We start from the raw sequence: 21,574 nt of genomic DNA, 5'->3' as shown, positions 1-21,574 counted from the left end.
GTTATTGCAGTAGATGTCAAGGGTGCATCAAAGATAATACATTTGTGATCGGAGACAAAGTCAAACTTATTCATGGAGTTAAGAGACAAAAAAATAAGTTTAAAAAGTCGGTGGCAAATGAGTTGGAGTGATTGTCTATATGAATGTTAAAGTCACCAGCTACGATGGCCCTATCAAATTTGAGCACAAGGAAGGACAGTTACTCAGAGAACTCATTGGGTAATCCCGTAACTGAATTTGAATTTGGAGGTCAATAAATGATTACACAGCAAATGGGATTATCACACACAATTTTAAAAGTTCGAATTTTGAAACTGTTAAAAGTACCAAAGCTGACTGGAATACAAGTGCAATTTTTCCTAAAAACAGCTGCGATACCCCCACCACAACCTGATTAACCTTAGTGCGTTCAGAAACTCATAACTGGGTGGGCAGAGCTCTATGAGAGGGGAGAAATCACCAGGTTTAAGCCAAGTCTCAGTGAGGAAAAGGAAATCAAGGTTGTCTGATGTAATTAGGTCATTTATGATGAATGATTTATTAGACACTGACTGAGAGTTCAACAGGGCAAAGACAACTGGAGTAAGGGGCTTAGCTGACATGGGAATATTTCTGCAGACTGTAATCAAGTTATCAGAGCTTTTTGAGGGCACAGAATGTGTAGGGTGATCGGTAGAGGCCTACGGAATCTGGGCGTGATCCTAACTGGAATACTGCATGAGCCCAGGGTGTTACAGACAACTGGACTGCCAGACCAGTGATTCTGAGTAACATGGATAGGGATGGGAATAGCAATGCTCTGATCATACCGCTGGGGGGATGTAGTGGCAGAGATAACGGAGGCTGTGTGAACTACCATGCCGATAGGTGGAGCTGGAGGGAGGGGAGAGGGAAGTACAGTCAGATGGACTCACTGCAGGTCATAATGTAGAGGTATATGCCTTACAGGAGTGCAGCGTTAGTTCAATGTTAGTTGATAAAAGGCGTGAGCCCACCTGTGAGGGATGGAGGCCGTCATGTTTGAAGAGCTGAGGCCTATTTAAAAAGGCAACAAAATTGTCAACAAATGGGATGTCTCTGTTCATACAGTAGCCCTTTAGCCAGATGTGGAGATGGCGTAGGCGACTGAATTTTACGTCACCAAAACAAGGGGAGGGGAGCGGGCCGGAAACAATTATCTGCTTCCCGGTGTCTGGCAGGTTATCCATGAGGCGCATGAAGTCCCATTTATGAAGCTCATACTGATGGTGTTTTATGTCGTTTACGCCTGCGTGAATAGTGACTGCAGAAGCGGAGTTGTGCTTTGCAGCCGGTTGGTGTAGGGTCCTTCACGCAGGCACCTGGGTAGCAGAAAGTCCGGCCACTACGCACCGCCACATGCCGGACCATAGAGGTACCGACAACAAGCACTGAGGGAGGGCGTTGCCTCACGTTGGGCACACCTGAGCGCCCAGGGGTGTGGCGGTGGTGGGATGGAGCCCGATGTTGGGACCCCCATTGATGAATAACCGCTGTGTCAGGATGTGCACGTGAAGGACCAGGCTGAGGGTCTTGACGCTTGGTCCGCTGTAAGCCGAGGCTGGGTTGAGACAGAGAAGATGGTGGAGGGTAGGAGCATGTCCTCCAGGGGAGGAAAATCCTGCAGACTCGGGATGTTGAACTTGTTGGCCAGAGGGATATCCACAGGTGGAGGAGGAGGAGACGGGCGCTTTGCAGCATGTTTCCCCTTGCGGACTACAGACCAGTGCTCTGGTCTGAGTGGGGTCGAACTCACTGGTGCTTCCACTCTGACCCCATCGATAAGAGAGCATGTCTCCGCTGGGACATGACAGAGAGAGGTGCTGGCCGTTGCCTTGGGCTTTGCTTTTTTGAAAAACTACAACTCCTCGGGTTCGGTTGAAACAGCGCCAGGCTCTGGTTCTCCTGCGGTGATAGAGCCAGACCACGGTAGAGTGGTGTTGTTGCTGCAGACAGACGAGCCCAGAATTACCAGTTGTTTTGCTTGAGCTGTGGCGACAGTGGAAAACTCCAGGATGGTCTTTTCTCTTTCTCTGAGCTTGGCCTCCAAACCAGCGACGCTCTTTCTCAATTTTGAGACGGTAAGATGGCAGGATTCACACGCAGCCATTGCACTTGTTGTTTGTGTACACTTATACTCAGTCACTTAAGTGTACAATACACGACCAAGATAAGTGAAACTGCACCACAACTGCAGCCGAAATAGTCCCAGAAATCTCATGTATTCCACAGCGAGCAAAACCCGGTGGTTAAAACTGGTAAAAGTCCTAAATGAGACAGTTTCTCGGTAAAATCAGTGTTACGCTAGTGCTCTTCGGTGAGTGGCTGCTAGCCGAGCAGCAGCAAATGTTTGCTCCGCACTCTTCTCAGAAAGCTAAAAATCGGGATGTCCGATGACTAAAATCCATAGTCCAGTTAAAAGATACAGTTGAAACCAAACTCGATTTAAAAGGTGAGTCGTAAAAATGTAACTTAAAAGTGGATAAAAGTTCAATTTAAGGGAACGTTTCTGGCGGAGTCCCAGCGCTGACTTACTTCCTGAAGAGAAACCAGTTCACTGTGACGGTATAAAGAGAGGTCAGGGCTCTGGAGGTATATAGAGAGGTCAGGGCTCTGGAGGAAGGTCAGGGCTCTGGAGAGAGGTCATGGCTCTGGAGAGAGGTCAGGGCTCTTGAGGTATAAAGAGAGGTCAGGGCTCTGGAGAGAGGTCAAGGCTCTGGAGAGAGGTCAGGGCTCTGGAGGTAGGTATAAAGAGAGGTCAGGGCTCTGGAGAGAGGTCAGGGCTCTGGAGGTATAAAGAGAGGTCAGGGCTCTGGACAGAGGTCTTGGCTCTGGAGAGAGGTCAGGACTTGTCCAGACAAGTCACTGTCTCCTGGATCAATTTATGATCACTCCATCTGAAGCTCCATCTCAATAAACTGACAGTTGGGGAAAAGAATAAAATAGATGGGATGAATTTGATTGGAGATGAAAATTAAAAATAATAGTGAAAGTTTTGAAAATCACTGCAGCAGCAAATGTTCAGTAACACTTTATAACCATCACTAATAAAAGGTAAATTGATAGTACACTAAACTGTAGTTAATAGTCAGTTTACTGTTAACAAACAATGAAATGCTAATTAATAATGTTTAATAGTTATTAGTAATGCTATAATGTATGTTATTTTATCATTAGTTTGTGTAATATGAAGTAATTGGTTCATAAAATTCTATATTACACAAACTAATGACAAAATAAAACAAATTATGGCATTACTTATAATTAGTAAACATTATTAATTATCATTTCATTGTTTATTAACAGTAAACTGACTATTAACTTAAGTTAACTGTTCACAAACAATGAAATAATAATTAATTATCTTTACTAATTATTAGTAATACTATAATATATGTTGTTTTATTATTAGTTTGTGGAATATGAAGTAATTGGTTAATAATAAATTATATATTGTATCATAGCTGATAAGAGAGGATTACAACTGTATTCTGATTAACATTAGTAAACTATTTATTAACGGTTAAATGTTGCACAATTATAGCATTTTATATACTACATTAAGTATTTGTTAATAATTTATTTTCATTATTTTTTTCCTTCATTAATTATTTATTTTTAAATAATTAATTAATTAATTAATTTTTTTATTTTGTTATTTATACATTTATTTATTTATTCATTTATTTTTTGTTTATTCATTTATTTATTTATGCACGATTTTCCCTTTGCATTTCACCCTTTATTTATTTCGCCAAACTTATTTTTTCTGTATTCTTTTCTATATACATTTCTTCACACATTTTTTGTACATTTCTTTATGCATTTCTGCCTCATTATGTAAATGAGGCAGCTGTACCTAACGGTACAGGTGTTCAGATCAACCACATTTTCACCAGTGCTTCCCCTAAACATGTGCAATGTCACTTTTGGACCAGAAGATGTCATCATTCAATAATGTATTCAACTTTGACACTCCAGTGACAGCATGGTCTAAGTGGGATTCACATGTGCAACAGAGTGAAACTACTGCAGACATTAATTGTAGTGTTACAGCAATTAAGATCTGGAGAATGTTTCTGTTCCCCTTTTCAGTTCCTCCACCTCCATTCTGTACCGACGCTTACAACACATCTTGTAGGTTGAAAACTTTATTTTGGTAATCAGATATACAATAATATTATAACTCCTTCAGGAATAATCCAAAAAAGATGTCATGTGCATTTGAAGCAAGATAAATAGGCTACAAAAAATCAAGTAGAAACAAACATTGCAGTTATAAGAATGTAACTCGTACTAACCTGTAAAAAGACCAAAAACACTTTATTTTAAGGTAACTTAAAGGTTTTATTTTTCACATGCTCATACAAATATGTGCAGTGCAACCCTGTCTCCCACAAAATACATTCCCATACAACTACTGGGTGAAAGTTATGTGTTTGTTTGACCTCAACTTCATGCTGGATTGCAGTGATTTCAACTACATCTAGTTGAAAGAAAATATGAAGACACAGAAATTTTCATAATTCCCATTCCTGGATAAAATCTGAACATCCCTCAAATTTCAGAAAATGCTACTGGAAATATACACATGTATGTTATCAAAAGAAAAGCTCATCAACTAGCAACATAAAAATGTAAAAGACATGAACTACCCACTTGGTGTAACAACAATATATCTACATAAATATGACTGCATCTATGTAAAGTATATGCAAAAACACATTTTCTCAATCTGATCCTGAGACAAGCTCAGTCTCTTTGGATTAAATGGATCCACTGTTTTAATTGAAGACAGAAACAAATGCCCACAGGTATACGTTTATAATATGCATGAACACAGTTGATTTAATAAAGAAGTCTTTGTTGTTTTCATACAATATCAGTGTTAATGCAAGAAACGTTAATTCTGCCGACAGAGAGGAAGACAGAGAGACTGTGCTGTCCTCTCTTTTGAGTCTTTAAGTGAAGTAGTACCGTCTCATTTAAATTATATTTTCTGTCAAATCGCAAATTACATGCGTGTTATATCACTTTATACAGATGATACCCTGCTTTATATTTCTAATCCTTAAAAAGAAAGGAAAGAAGAAATCAAAAGACATGTCACTTTAATAATACACATGATAAAATCTTTATTGTTTTAAAATGTTGAAAACATCAGCACAAGCAAGAACACTTTAATGTTGAAACATGAACCAGAGAGAGAGAGCAGACAGAGAACAGTATCAGAGTGAAACCAGTAGCAGAGTCCCAGTGAGTCAGGTCAGGACTGGGAACACTGGTCTCTCCTCAGTGTCTCTGAAAGCGGAGTCTAGGAGCCCTGGGTGGCCTCACAGGTCACAGAGCCCACCTTCCTCCACTGGTCTGCAGGGAGCCTCAGGGTGCTGCTCCAGTTGTAGTGGCCGTCCTTCTCCAGCACCCCGGGGCTCCTGCTCTCCTCCCAGCTGATGCTGCTGCTGCCGTCCACCTTGCAGGCCAGACTCCAGTCTGAGGGGAAGCCCTTGTTGGCCAGGCACATGAGCGTGGCCTTCCCCTGCTGCAGCTCCTCACTGGAGGGGGGCAGCACCATCAGGGTGGGACGGACATCACCTAGGAGACACCAATCAGCTTAGAGGACAGGGACCACACAGCTGTCAATCAACCACCAGACACTTGGACACCTTTGCTGTGTGAGAGATGATTTTCTCCTTGAAGGAGTTTCTGTCAGATGTTTTTTCTGCTCCACCAGTCACTCACTCACACATTGTTTCACTTCCCTTTAAGAAGCCTCTCATGTATATCAGCACAGAGAGAATCATCATACACAATGACCTGAAACATAGCAATCTACACTGCAAGTAACTTATAAAAGTTGGACGAATTTTAAAACGTTCTCATCAAAATCGTCCAAGACCTTAACTATACATGACTTTAAAGAATGTAGTTGAAACATAAGCTAATACAGAAAATGAGGCGATAAAATAAATGTTCCTCAGGAGGATTTCAGTCTTCATTTAGCAAACTAACAATATATTTAAAAAAAAGTTTGTAACAATATGACACAATAGAAATAAAACAGAATTTGTGCATTTGCAAATACTGATCTTTACCTTTACTCTGTTCAATTTGACTTGAGAAAAGCGCATTTTAATTAATCATAACAACAGTTATCATTGTGGAGGAATATTAAAAACTAACCTCAGCAAACATGTGTAAAGTAGAATTTAACTTTTTTTCTTTTAAATCAGTTAAATTTCAGTATAACAGGAATGTGTCAAGAAATGTTTAGTAAAGCTGCTCTGAGTTAGTCTCCACGATGAAGGAGGAGAAATAAAAACATGAATAAGTGTTACAATTTATACAAGGTATTCTTATCCGCCTCAAACATCCAAAAACTTAATTTAAAACATAACTTTACAATATCATATTTAGTATTTTTGTGCAGAAACTTACTTCCAACATCCAGTCTGGTTCCTCCACCAAAAGTCCACCACAGAGATACAAAGTCATTGAGCTGCCGTACAAAAACCTCTCACTGTAGAGAGACACGGCTCTCTGACTTTGACACAAACAAACTCACCAAACACATTCCCAGTTTACCCAGTTTATGTAATAACTGGTTAACACTTTTAAAACCATTCACAAATCATGAATATGTATTGAACCTTTTCTACCTGAAATGCTAAACATCTATAAGCAATATTAATGTCCTTTTCAGTAAAATATACTGAATTAAGATTTTTCTAAAGAACAACTCTCCAATGAATGCTGCAACATGTTAATAATTATCATAAACACATGTTTATTGTAGATTATGATAAATAATAATTTTGTTTAAATTCGTCCAACAGTGATGTTGATTTGTGTGGTAGTGAATTAGGGGGAATTCACAAAATATTCTGGAAGAAAATGTGTCCATCAGACTCAAACCAAAGATACAAATGATCACTGACACATTCCTGATCAATACTCTGATAAAGTGATTGATCCATTGATAAACAGCATCATCAGAGTAATCCAAGTCCCTGTTGGAGTCAGTCAGAGCATTTCCATAGAGAGCCACTTTGCATCAGCAGCACCATGCTCCAGTGCTCTGGGAGAGTTTATAGTCCTGAGAGTTGAACACTGGATGACTGACAGCTGTCCTTCATCACAACAGAAGCCACAGAAATCCTCCTCATCAAAAACATGACTGTGATCTCCGTCCTCATGTGGACTCTCCTCTGCTGCTGCTTCACAGGTAAAGTCCAGAGAATCAAACTCCTCTCCTCTATGAACATCCGTCCCTCTGAAATGAAGCCGACAAAACCGTGACGCTACTTTATGTTTTTGTCTCTGTGTCCTCAGAGTCCAGAGGTCAGATCACAGTGACTCAGCCTGGAGCAGTGATCTCTGCTTTGGGACGCTCTGTTTCCATCACATGTAGGACCAGTCCCAGTGTTCGTGTGTGGAGCAATTACCACCTTTTAGCCTGGTACCAACAGAAAGATGGAGTAGCTCCTAAACTCCTTATTTACTATACTAGCACTCGAGCATCAGGGATTCCAGATCGTTTTACAGGCAGTGGATCAAACTCTGACTTCACTCTGACCATCAGTGGAGTCCAGACTGAAGATGCAGCAGTTTATTACTGTCAGAGTGAACATTACATCAACAGTCAGTATGTGTTCACACAGTGAAAAAGCGTCGTACAAAAACCTCCCTCAGTCAGACTGAACAGAAACTGAACTGACTGCTGCAGCTGGAAGCTACTGCAGAGACTGATACACTTCACTGAGGACACACACTCTCACATCTCATGACATGTAAATCCTGTGTCTCCATGATATATATAATTTTAAATCAAAACTCTGGTTTCATCCATCAAGAAATGCACCAACCTCTCAGTCACACATCATAAAATCAGCCTGTTTGAAGACAACATCCTTTTATACATCACAATATCCTCATCCTCCCTTCTTTCAGTCCCTTAATCTGATCAGTAACCAAAGCAGCTTTTCTTGCTACACTCACTCCTCTTTTATATGTACAGGTAAGTTGAATTCACAGTTTGGAGTTTATATCTCAGCACTAGGGCTGTCAATGTTAACGTGATAATAACAGGTTAACGGAAATTCCTTTTAATGCCAGTAATTTCTTTAACACATTAACGCAATCAACCTTTTGGAGGTTGTGTTTTAAGGCCAGAGTGAAGATACTGGCATCCTATGAAACTAGAAAAAATCTAAGTAATCCATTGGTACCAACCATGTCATACTAGCTTGTCAGGAAGGAGGATAAATAACGCTCCAAACTGACGCTTAATTTTGTCATGGCCATTTTCAAAGGGGTTCCTTGACCTCTGACCTCAAGCTATGTGAATGAAAATAGTTTCTATGGGTACCCACGAGTCTCCCCTTTACAGACATGCCCACTTCATGATAATCACATGCACATTTGGGCAAATTACAATTTTTTTTAAACTTGAGCCGTTTTTGGCTGCTGCTGTTGTGATCATAGACCTGTACCGTTCCAGCGCTTTGCATTGTGGGATAGAGTAGACAAGGTAGACTGGTCCGATGCATACTTGAGATTTTTTCCAAATCAGCACGACATCCGGGTATTTTTTGCAGACTGTAGATTTTCTTTTTGATTGCATACGGCATACTACATACTACATTTGGGCCAAATCAGTACGTACTAGTATAGTATGTGAATTTGGATACAGCCCAAGAGACAAAGGTGAGGATACCAAAATAAAACAGGAAATAATTACTGAAAACTGGAAACAAGGAGAACATAACCTCAGAGGAGAGCAGGGCATGACATGTTAACCCTGAAGAAAGTTTGTACATAATTAAACCAAGTACACAGATCCTTGTTTGCAGAATCTCTTGTTTTGCATTATTTCGTTTCAAATCAGTAATTGTGTTTATGGAACTAGAATAAAAAAATAATATTGGCTAGATGATGAAGACTATAAAAGGGCTTAATAATTTAACAAAATCAACATCACTCTAATTACCAATGTAAACCAATTAAAGTCGTCAGTTTCTTAACGTATTATATCTTCGCTAATTTAAATAGTCAAAGCTGTCAGCAGTGAGAGGGAAACAGCATGATGTGTTGAGGACAGCTACAGTTCACTGACTGTGTGTTTGCATATGTGTCCTGCCTCTCTGCTCCCAGCCGTTAAGAGGCCAGTGTTGATCAGTGGCTGTCCAGGCCTTTCAGAGACACAATGATGATGTCACTGATTCTACTGCTGGCCACCCTGGGGCTCCTTGTTCAGGGTGAGACTCTCTTCTGAAAACTTTACTTCAGGATGCAACTAGGTTCACCACAATGATGTTCTGCTATGATGGAGAACCACTGAGACAAGCAGCGTTAACCTTCTTCCGACTATTCTCCATGTTAAAGAAATGAGACTCTTCTGTTTGGATGTTGATCATCTTTCTCCAAACTGGATTTGTCTCAATAACCCTTCTGCTCTTTTTCATGTTTTCCAGATTCATCAGGAGAAATCATCCTGACTCAGTCTCCTGGATCTCAGTCTGTTGTTCCAGGACAGACTGTCTCCATCAGATGTAAAGCCAGTTCAAGTGTTAGCTCTGAAGTGCAGTGGTACCTTCAGAAACCTGGAGAAGCTCCTAAACTCCTGATTCATGATGCTACAACTCGTTTCACTGGAGTTCTGATCGTTTCAGTGGGAGAAAGTCTGGGACTGACTTTACTCTGACCATCAGTGGAGTTCAGACATCAGATGCAGGAGTTTATTACTGTCAGCAGGATAACAGCTTCCCGTTCAGACAGTGATACAATGTCGTACAAAAACCTCTCTCAGCTAAAGAGGAACTGATCTGACAGCTGCACAGACATAGAGACACTTAAGAAGTTTGACTGACAATGAAGTCCAAATAACAGAATAATGTCAGGAATAGTATTTATAATGTACATAGTTATAAGGTTAATTTTGTTAAAATAGGGGTTTAAACAATATATTTAAACTGATCAAACTACATGTATTGTAGATGAATCAATACAGATATAAAAAATAAAAGCAGTTTGTTGAGCTTTGACATACAATATTTGTTATTTACATTTGATTTAAAGATTATTTTTAATGTAATTCAAATTTTAAACTCATTTTATTTATATTCAAGTCTCACAGTTTAGTTTACTGCAAACCTAAAAACGACATGTTTTTAATGGTAAATGGACTTGCATTTATGTAGCACTTTTCTAGTCTTCCGACCACTCAAAGCGCTTTACAATACATGTCAGTATTCACCCATTCACACACTGATGGCAGAGGCTACTAAGGTGCCAACTTTTCCCATCAGGATCTAATCTAAATACTCATTCACACACTGATGGCTATGCCTTCAGGAGCAATTTGGGGTTAAGTGTTTTGCTTAAGGACACATCAACATGTGACCCGGAGCATCCGGGGATCGAACCACCAACTTTCTGATTGGCGGACAACCTGCTCTACCCTCTCAGCCGCAGCCGCCCTTAATGAGCTTGTGTTCTTATTAAAACACATGAGTTATGTTATGTTTTGAGATCACACTGCTGATACTGAAACTATGATGATATAATATGCTGATGATATCCTACTTCCTAATTTCAAATGCAATAAAAAACTCTCAGACTTTGTAGTTTATTCAGATTCATTATACTTTCTGGACATTTCTAAAACTGTCTCCACATGAGAGTTTCTCCCAATGACAAACTTAATTTATGAGATACATACAGTATATCTGATTTTCCTAAAAATATTTAAACAATCAGCTTTATTGCAAAACAAAAAATGCAATTAGTGTAATGAATCAGTTTTCTGCAGTCATAAAAGCTTTAAGTAATCTGGAATAAAGAATGAATTTACTTCTATCATGCCAGGGTCACATTGAACTTAAAATAATGATTATATGATTAGTGTTTTTTTTCTTTCAAAATATCAGGTGTATTAAACATGGAATTATATGAACTTATAGTTTTTTTCTTAAGACATTTTAAGCAATTTAAAAAATGTTAAACTCAGTTAAGTTAAATCTTTCCGGAGTTAATGGATCTATTAAAACAGCTACATCTGTTACTTTTACAAAACATGAAAACAACTGATTTGCCAAAAAAGGTCTTTATTGTGTTGAAATAATCAGAATTATAACAATCAAGTAACTTTATCAGTGAAATGTGATTAGACAGTGAGTGAGGGAAAGAAAAACACAGAGAGAGAGAGAGAGAGAGACAGTGTTTCAGAGACTGAGAGCAGTATCAGAGTAAAACCAGTGAGTCAGCTCAGGACTGGGAACACTGGTCTCTCCTCAGTGTCTCTGAGAGCAGAGTCTGGGAGCCCTGGGTGGCCTCACAGGTCACAGAGCCCACCTTCCTCCACTGGTCTGCAGGGAGCCTCAGGGTGCTGCTCCAGCTGTAGTGGCCGTCCTTCTCCAGCACCCCGGGGCTCCTGCTCTCCTCCCAGCTGATGCTGCCGCTGCCGTTCACCTTCCAGGCCAGACTCCAGTCTGAGGGGAAGCCCTTGTTGGCCAGGCACATGAGCGTGGCCTTCCCCTGCTCCAGCTCCTCACTGGAGGGGGGCAGCACCGTCAGGGTGGGACGGACATCACCTAGGAGACACCAATCAGCTTAGAGGACAGGGACCACACAGCTGTCAATCAACCACCAGACACTTGGACACCTTTACTGTGTGAGAGATGATTTTCTCCTTGAAAGAGTTTCTGTCAGATGTTTTTTCTGCTCCACCAGTCACTCACTCACACATTGTTTCACTTCCCTTTAAGAAGCCTCTGATGTATATCAGCACAGAGAGAATCATCATACACCATGACCTGAAACATAGCAAACTACACTGCAAATAACTTATAAAAGTTGGACGAATTTTAAAACTTTCTCATCAAAATCGTCCAAGACCTTAACTATACATGACTTTAAGGAAGGTAGTGGAAACATAAGCAAATACAGAAAATGAGGTGATAAAATAAATGTTCCTCAGGAGGATTTCAGTCTTCATTTAGCAAACTAACAATATATTTAAAAAAGAGTTTGTAACAATATGACACAATAGAAATAAAACAGAATTTGTGCATTTGCAAATACTGATCTTTACCTTTACTCTGTTCAATTTGACTTGAGAAAAGCGCATTTTAATTAATCATAACAACAGTTATCATTGTGGAAGAATATTAAAAACTAACCTCAGCAAACATGTTTAAAGTAGAATTAACTTTTTTTCTTTTAAATCAGTTAAATTTCAGTATGACAGGAATGTGTCAAGAAATGTTTAGTAAAGCTGCTCTGAGTTAGTCTCCAAGATAAAGGAGGAGAAATAAAAACATGAATAAGTGTTACAATTTATACAACGTATTCTTATCCGCCTCAAACATCCAAAAACTTAATTTAAAACATTACTTTACAATATTATATTTAGTATTTTTGTGCAGAAACTTACTTCCAACATCCAGTCTGGAAAAGTCCAAAACAAAGTGATACAAAGTCATTGAGCCGCCGTACAAAAACCTCTCACTGTAGAGAGACATGGCTCTCTGACTTTGACACAAACAAACTCACCAAACACATTCCCAATTTACCCAGTTTATGTAATAACTGGTTAACACTTTTAAAACCATTCACAAATCATGAATATGTATTGAACCTTTTCTACCTGAAATGCTAAACATCTATAAGAAATATTAATGTCCTTTTCAGTAAAATATACTGAATTAAGATTTTTCTAAAGAACAACTCTCCAATGAATGCTCCAAAATGTAAATAATGATCATAAACACATGTTTATTGTAGATTATGATAAATAATAATTTTGTTTAAATTCGTCCAACAGTGATGTTGATTTGTGTGGTAGTGAATTAGGGGGAATTCACAAAATATTCTGGAAGAAAATGTGTCCATCAGACTCAAACCAAAGATACAATTGATCACTGACACACTCCTGATCAATACTCTGATAAAGTGATTGATCCATTGATAAACAGCATCATCAGAGTAATCCAAGTCCCTGTTGGAGTCAGTCCAAGCATTTCCATAGAGAGCCACTTTGCATCAGCAGCACCATGCTCCAGTGCTCTGGGAGAGTTTATAGTCCTGAGAGTTGAACACTGGATGACTGACAGCTGTCCTTCATCACAACAGAAGCCACAGAAATCCTCCTCATCAAAAACATGACTGTGATCTCCGTCCTCATCTGGACTCTCCTCTGCTGCTGCTTCACAGGTAAAGTCCAGAGAATCAAACTCCTCTCCTCTATGAACATCCGTCCCTCTGAAATGAAGCCGACAAAACCTTGACGCTGCTTTATGTTTTTGTCTCTGTGTCCTTAGAGTCCAGAGGTCAGATCACAGTGACTCAGCCTGGAGCAGTGAGCTCTGCTCTGGGAAGCTCCGTCTCCATCACATGTAGGACCAGTCAGCAGGTTCATGGCTCAAGCTATTTACACTGGTACCAACAGAAAGATGGAGAAACTCCTAAACTGCTTATTTACATTACTAGCACTCGAGCATCAGGGATTCCAGATCGTTTTACAGGCAGTGGATCAAACTCTGACTTCACTCTGACCATCAGTGGAGTCCAGACTGAAGATGCAGCAGTTTACTACTGTCAGAGTTATCACTACATCAACAGTCAGCATGTGTTCACACAGTGAAAAAGCGTTGTACAAAAACCTCCCTCAGTCAGACTGAACAGAAACTGAACTGACTGCTGCAGCTGGAAGGTACTGCAGAGACTGACACACTTCACTGAGGACACACACACACACACACACACACACTCTCACATCTAATTTTTTTTTCAGAAACAACGACCCTGTTCACCCTCCGTATCTTTAATGATAAGTTTACATCAGTACAAATGTATTTACAAAGATCCAGTAGACATGTAGATCCTGTGTCTACATGACTTATTCCATTTTAAATTGAACTTCTGGTTTCTTCCATCAAGAAATGCACCAACATCTCAGTCACACATCATAAAATCAGCCTATTTGCAGATGCCATCCTTTTATACATCACAATATCCTCATTCTCCCTTCTTTCAGGCCCTTAATCTGATCAGTAACCAAAGCAGCTTTTTTTGTTACACTCACTCCTCTTTTATATGTATAGCAAAGTTGAATTCACAGTTTGGAGTTTATATCTCAGCACTAAGGCTGTCAATGTTAACGTGATAATAACAGGTTAACGGAAATTCCTTTTTTTTGGATTATTTCGTTTCAAACCAGTAATTGTGTTTATGGAACTAGAATAAAAAATTAATATTGGCTAGATGATGAAAACTATAAAAGGGCTTACTAATTTAAAAGAATCAACATCACTCTAATTACCAATGTAAACCAATTAAAGTCGTCAGTTTCTTAACGTATTATATCTTCGCTAATTTAAATAGTCAAAGCTGTCAACAGTGAGGGGGAAACAGCATGATGTGTTGAGGACAGCTACAGTTCACTGACTCTGTGTGTTTGCATATGTGTCCTGCCTCTCTGCTCCCAGCCGTTAAGAGGCCAGTGTTGATCAGTGGCTGTCCAGGCCTTTCAGAGACACAATGATGATGTCACTGATTGTACTGCTGGCCACCCTGGGGCTCCTTGTTCAGGGTGAGACTCTCTTCTGAAAACTTTACTTCAGGATGCAACCAGGTTCACCACAATGATGTTCTGCTATGATGGAGAACCACTGAGACAAGCAGCGTTAACCTTCTTCCATCTATTCTCTATGTTAAAGAGATGAGACTCTTCTGTTTGGATGTTGATCATCTTTCTCCAAACTGGATTTGTCTCAATAACCCTTCTGCTCTTTTTCATGTTTTCCAGATTCATCAGGAGAAATCATCCTGACCCAGTCTCCTGGATCTCAGTCTGTTGTTCCAGGGCAGACTGTCTCCATCAGATGTAAAGCCAGTTCAAGTGTTGGCAATGAAGTGCAGTGGTACCTTCAGAAACCTGGAGAAGCTCCTAAACTCTTGATTTATTCTGCTACAAATCGTTTCTCTGGAGTTTCTGATCGTTTCAGTGGAATTCACTCAGGGACTGACTACACTGATTACACTCTGACCATCAGTGGAGTTCAGACTGAAGATGCAGGAGTTTATTACTGTCAGCAGGATAACAGCACACCGTTCACACAGTGATACAACGTCGTACAAAAACCTCCCTCAGCTAAAGAGGAACTGATCTTAATGAACAGCTTCACAGAAATACAGACACTTAAGAAGTTTGACTGACAATGAAATCCAAATAACAGAATATTGTCAGGAAATACTCTTCATACTGTACAAAGTTATAATGGTAATTTTGTTAAAATAGGGCATTAAACAATATATTTAAACTGATCAAACTACATCTATTGTAGATGAGTTGAAAAGTAGATACAGTAATACAGATACAAACAATAACAGTTTGTTGAGCTGTGAAATAAAATATTTCTTATTACATTTGCTTCAAGGTAATTCAAATTTTAAATTCATTTTATTCATATTCAAGTCTTACAGTTTAGTTTACAGCAAATGTAAAAACTTCACATGGTTTTAATGAGCTTGTGTTCTTACTAAAACACATGAGTTATGTTATATTTTGAGATCACTCTGCTGATAATGAAACTATGGTGATATAATATGCTGATGATATTCTGCTAAATAATTCAAATGCAATACAACATTCTCAGACTATGTAGTTTATTCAAATTCATTATAGACTAGGAAAAAAAAGTTCTGAAACTTGTGTTTGGTGGATTATTTCTCTGTTGTTACAATGCTAATTGGCATTGTATTTTACATGGTTGGAAAGTCTGTTTATTTACCTTCACAATGATGTCCAACTTGTAAGGATCATGCATTTGTGGGATGAGCAGCACAGCTGATTATGTGGGTAGCGCCCAAGAAAAATGTTCCAAAATGCTCTGCCAATGGTAAACAGTGTATTCTCATAAGGCTACCAGGAAGCCTGCAATGACTGCCCTTCACCGTCAGGCCCGTTTGCGCTGGTGTCGACAACACAGACAATGGAACCTGAACATGTGGGGGAATGTCATGTTCAGTGATGAGTCCAGGTTCTGTCTGCCAAAGTTGGATGGCAGGGTCAAAGTATGGAGACGACGCAGAGAACGCTATGCTGATTGTTGTACCGATTGAGTAACAGCTTTTGGTGGGGGCAGTGTCATGGTGTGGGGGGGGCATCTCCCTCACTGGCAAAACAAGGCTTGTCATCATTGAAGGCCATCTCAATGCAGTGAGATATCGGGATGAGATTCTGCAGCCAGTGGCGATCCCATATCTCCACAATCTGGGACCTAACTTCATCGTCCAAGATGACAACGCTCGCCCCCACAGAGCCAAGGTTATCACAGACTACCTCCACAATGTGGGAGTAGAGAGAATGGAACGGCCTGCCAAGAGTCCAGACCTCAAGCAAATTCAACACTTGTGGGATCAGCTTGGGTCTGCTGTACGTGTAAGAGTGGCCAACACAACCATGCTGGCTGATCTGCAACAAATCCTGGTTGAGGAATGGAACGCCATCCCACAGCAACGTGTGACCAGGTTAGTGACCAGCATGAGGAGGAGGTGCCAGGCTGTTGTGGCTACGTATGGATCTTCCACCGCTACTGAGGCTCCTGACGGTGTATTAAATGAATAAAGTGTAAAATAGCCAATATGTCTTGTTTGATCCTTGTTACTGATAGAGAGTTCAATCATCCAATCCACCAAACAACTCAAAACAAGAGTCAATACCAACAGGAGAATACACTGTTTACCATTGACAGAGCATTTGGGCAAATATTTCTTGGGCGCTACCCACATAATCAGCTGTGCTGCTCATCCCACAAATGCATGATCCTTACAAGTTGGACATCATTGTGAAGGTAAATAAACAGGCTTTCCAACGATGTAAAATACAACGCCAATTATCATTGTAATAGCAGAGAAATAATCCATCAAACACAAGTTTCCGAACTTTTTTTTCCCAGTTTACTTTCTGGACACTTCTAAAACTGTCTCCACACGAGAGAGACTCCCAATGACACACTCCATTTATGAGATATATACAGTATATCTGATTTTCCTAAAAATACTTAAAACAATCAGTTCTGTTGCAAAAAAAAAACAAAAATGCAACCATTGTAATGAATCAATTTTCTGCAGTCACAGAAGCTTGAAGTAATCTGGAATAAAGAATGAATTTACTTCTATCATATTGGAGTCACATTAACCCTTAAAATTATGATTATCTGATTAGTGTTTGTTTGTTTTTCTTTCAGAATATCAGGTGTATTAAACATGGCATTATATGAACTCATAGTTTATTTCTTAAGACACTTTAATCAATTTAAATAATGTTAAACTCAGTTTAGTTAAATCTTTCTGGAGTTAATGAATCTATTAAAACAGCTACATCTGTTACTTTTACAATAACATGAAAACAACTGATTTGCCAAAAAAGGTCTTTATTGTGTTGAAATAATCAGAATTACAACAATCAAGTAACTTTATCAGTGAAACGTGATTAGACAGTGAGTGAGGGAAAGAAAAACACACAGACAGAGAGAGACATTGTTGCAGTGACTGAGAGCAGTATCAGAGTAAAACCAGTGAGTCATGTCAGGACTGGGAACACTGGTCTCTCCTCAGTGTCTCTGAGAGCGGAGTCTGGGAGCCCTGGGTGGCTTCACAGGTCACAGAGCCCACCTTCCTCCACTGGTCTGCAGGGAGCCTCAGGGTTCTGCTCCAGCTGTAGTGGCCGTCCTTCTCCAGCACCCCGGGGCTCCTGCTCTCCTCCCAGCTGATGCTGCCGCTGCCGTTCCCCTTCCAGGCCAGACTCCAGTCTGAGGGTAAGCCCTTGTTGGCCAGGCACATGAGTGTGGCCTTCCCTGCTGCAGCTCCTCACTGGAGGGAGGCAGCACCGTCAGGGTGGGACGGACATCACCTAGGAGACACCAATCAGCTTAGAGGACAGGGACCACACAGCTGTCAATCAACCACCAGACACTTGGACACCTTTACTGTGTGAGAGATGATTTTCTCCTTGAATGAGTTTCTGTCAGATGTTTTTTCTGCTCCACCAGTCACTCACTCACACATTGTTTCACTTCCCTTTAAGAAGCCTCTGATGTATATCAGCACAGAGAGAATCATCATACACAATGAACTGAAACATAGCAAACTACACTGCAAATAAAATATTACAATTTGGACAAATTTTAAAATTTTCTCATCAAAATCATCCAAGACCTTAACTGTACATGACTTTAAGGAAGGTTGTGGAAACATAAGCTAATACAGAAAATGAGGTGAAAAAATAAATGTTCCTCAGGAGGATTTCAGTCTTCATTTAGCAAACTAACAATAGATTTAAAAAAAAGTTTGTAACAATATGACACAATAGAAATAAAACTGAATTTGTGCATTTGCAGATACTGATCTCTGTTCAATTTGACTTGAGAAAAGCACATTTTAATTCATCATAACAACAGATATCACTGTGGAGGAATATTAAAAACTAACCTCAGCAAACATGTTAATGGGCGGTTATGGGCGGCTGTGGCTCAGAGGGTAGAGCAGGTTGTCCACCAATCGGAAGGTCGGTGGTTCGATCCCCGGCTGCTCCGGGTCACATGTCGATGTGTCCTTGAGCAAGACACTTAACCCCAAATTGCTCCCGAAGGCATAGCCATCGGTGTGTGAATGAGTATCTAGATTAGATCCTGATGGGCAAATTTGGCACCTTAGTAGCCTCTGTCATCAGTGTATGAATGTGTGTGTGAATGGGTGAATACTGACATGTAGTGTAAAGCGCTTTGAGTGGTCGGAAGACTAGAAAAGCGCTATATAAGTCCAAGTCCATTTACCATTTAAAGTAGAATTTAACTTTTTTTCTTTCAAATCAGTTTGTAGGGACCTCACCAGGGCCTGACCAGGTCCCTGAGAGACAAAGAGCCTTGGGGCCTACATGGGAAATCAGAAGCCTGATAACAGCAGGAACCCTAACTGCCAGCTCTTGAAATCTCACCTAAGTGCGAGATTTCATTTTGAATCCAAACAATGGCTCCCATTGGATGAGGCTAACAGGAAATGTGGGGTCTTTCCGGTGACACGCCCACAATCTCACAGGAGATAAAAGCACGCCGACCTGAGAACTCGCCCCTTTTCCACTGCGACTTCACGTTGCTACAGGAGGTACCCAACGCTGCCGCGTTCACCTTAAGACCGAGCCACAGTTCCTGACCTCGCTGGACGAGTTAAGCTATTGTTGTGTCCATCAGACTTTGAGATCATCATACCTGCAGAAGGAAGAAACGTGCGCACCGCCGTTTCCTTCATTTCTGGCTGCTTTCCCTCTGCTGCCACACGGAGATCCAGCCCACGCCGTTCATCAGCTGACGAGCATCATAACGGCCCGTTATTGTCCGAGCCTGCGCGACGCCGCCGGACCAATTAACGACGATATACTCCACTATCGCTCCGAAGAAGCGATTCAAGTAAGAGGCTTGTGTCTGGGCAGAGACTAGTGAAATTGTGTATTCCAATAAGTTAATAGCTATTGTTGATTTATACTGAACATACGGACCGCCGAGTCCGTCTGTTTGCTTTGTTTACTTTACTTGCTTTGCTTTGCTTTGCTTGTTTGTTATGCTTTGTTTACTGTTGCTGACTGTTTGATCACTGTGTGCTCCTTGTGTTAGCTTCTGCCAAAACGTGAAGATCTGTAGCTGTAGTTTATTAGTAAAAGACCAGTGCACAGCTGACAAACGTGAGTTTGCCTGCCGAGCTCCTGAGTAATAATAATCCAGCTATTACATCTCTCACGCGGCAGTTAGGATTCCTGCTGCTGCGGTGTTTACTGTTTTGACTGTGATCACTGTGTGCTCCCCACCTTTCTTTTTCTCCACTTCTACTACACACAAACAAACACAATTTACCGACCACGTGGGGACTTTACGTTCCCGTTTGTGCATTGTCGGTAACTTTCGTGGCGCTTCCGCCACCAGAGTAACTCCTCCCTCACGTGACGTAACCACTTACGTGGTGACGTCCACCGCGGGCGTCCCTTGCTCCTCCCACACCACACACACACACTTAGACACTCCTACTACACACCCATTACCTTACAGACACGTGGGATTTACATCCCGTTTGTGCGTGGTCTGTAACGTTCGAGCCACTCCTCCCTCACGTGACGTAACCACTTACGTGGTGACGCCACCTCGAGCTTCCCCTTTGCTCCTCCTCCACACACACACTCCCATTTCACACCTAGACACACACACATACACACACCTCCTCTCACACACACACACACACACACACACACACACACACACCTTCTCTTGCTTTTGTGTTTTGTTTAATTCTAGTTTAGTGCTTAGAGCTGCATTGTAGGACATCCAATTGTTTATTAAAAGTGTTGTTAATCTTTAATTACTACTGTTTAATAACTATTGATTTAGATTGATGTTGTTAGAGTGTTGTTTATTGTTGATTGAGATCACTATATTTAAATAAATGGTCTTACTTTAAATAGCAGTTGTCTGTGTTTATTGTGCATTTATATTGTAGTAACAGCTGGTTGTGAGAGTTAGTGCTCGGATTCACCCTTCACCGTTCATCTCCTAAGTGTAAAGTAGTGCTTAAATACTGGCATTTGGAGTGAACAATCCCCTTATGAGACTAAATTAACGTTTTGGTTATTGGTCCCTGATTCCAGGGTGGTGCCACGTTCATTATTAATGTTTATTGATAATTCTTACTAATAATAATAATTCGATGAATATTATTTATTAATTAGCTAATAACCAAACCTGTTCCCATTTGTAAATCCCCTACAAGTTAATTTTCAGTATTACAGGAATGTGTCAAGAAATGTTTAGTAAAGCTGCTCTGAGTTAGTCTCCGTGATGAAGGAGGAGAAATAAAATATGAATAAGTGTTACAATTTAAACCAGATATTTTATCTGCCGCAAACATCCGAAAACTGAATTTAAAACATTACTTTACAATATTATATTTAGTATTTTTGAGCAGAAACTTACATCCAACATCCAGTCTGGTTCCTCCACCAAAAGTGGCTCTCTGACTGTCAGACTGAACTAAACATACAAGCCCTCTTAAGATGAAACTTTAACATTAAAGTTGGAAATAATGATTTATCCTCTAGTTTAATGTTTTACTTTTGTTACAGTGAGTTTTTGAATTTCTATTGCTGAAGTGAACTTTGTCTCTTAGAGCAAAATATGTTGAAAAAGTCATCCATTAAAGTGTAAAGGCAAATATTTCTTCTAGACTTTAAATATAAAATAAAACAAAGACAAATTGCTCCTGAAATAATAAACATTTTACTTACTTCCAACATCCAGTCTGGTTCCTCCACCAAAAGTCCACCACAGTGATACAAAGTCATTGAGCCGCCGTACAAAAACCTCTCACTGTAGAGAGACACGGCTCTCTGACTTTGACACAAACAAACTCACCAAACACATTCCCAGTTTACCCAGTTTATGTAATAACTGGTTAACATGTTTAAAACCATTCACAAATCATGAATATGTATTGAACCTTTTCTATGTGAAATGCC

General features: G+C 40.1%; 1 pseudogene and 2 gene segments (V, D, J or C); 2 read left to right on the top strand and 1 right to left on the bottom strand.

The window, feature by feature from the left end:
• The first annotated feature begins 9,152 nt into the window (after positions 1-9,152).
• Positions 9,153-9,795, top strand: LOC119503297 (annotated as a pseudogene).
• A 1,308-nt stretch (positions 9,796-11,103) lies between these two features.
• Positions 11,104-21,574, bottom strand: part of LOC119503289 — a 99,837-nt gene continuing 89,366 nt past the window's right edge. Inside the window, 1 exon segment of the V gene segment in view lies at positions 11,104-11,606. Coding sequence covers positions 11,281-11,606 — 326 coding nt within the window.
• The window catches only part of LOC119503286, a 95,523-nt gene continuing 87,078 nt past the window's right edge, over positions 13,130-21,574 (top strand). Inside the window, 2 exon segments of the V gene segment in view lie at positions 13,130-13,227; positions 13,335-13,644. Of these exon segments, the coding sequence occupies positions 13,176-13,227; positions 13,335-13,644 (362 nt within the window).

This window comes from Sebastes umbrosus, chromosome 15 (genome assembly GCF_015220745.1).
Source record: "Sebastes umbrosus isolate fSebUmb1 chromosome 15, fSebUmb1.pri, whole genome shotgun sequence".
Taxonomy (NCBI): Eukaryota; Metazoa; Chordata; class Actinopteri; order Perciformes; family Sebastidae; genus Sebastes; species Sebastes umbrosus.
The sequence above is the reverse complement of the archived record's forward strand: the minus strand, read 5'-3'. Positions and strand labels throughout refer to the sequence as shown.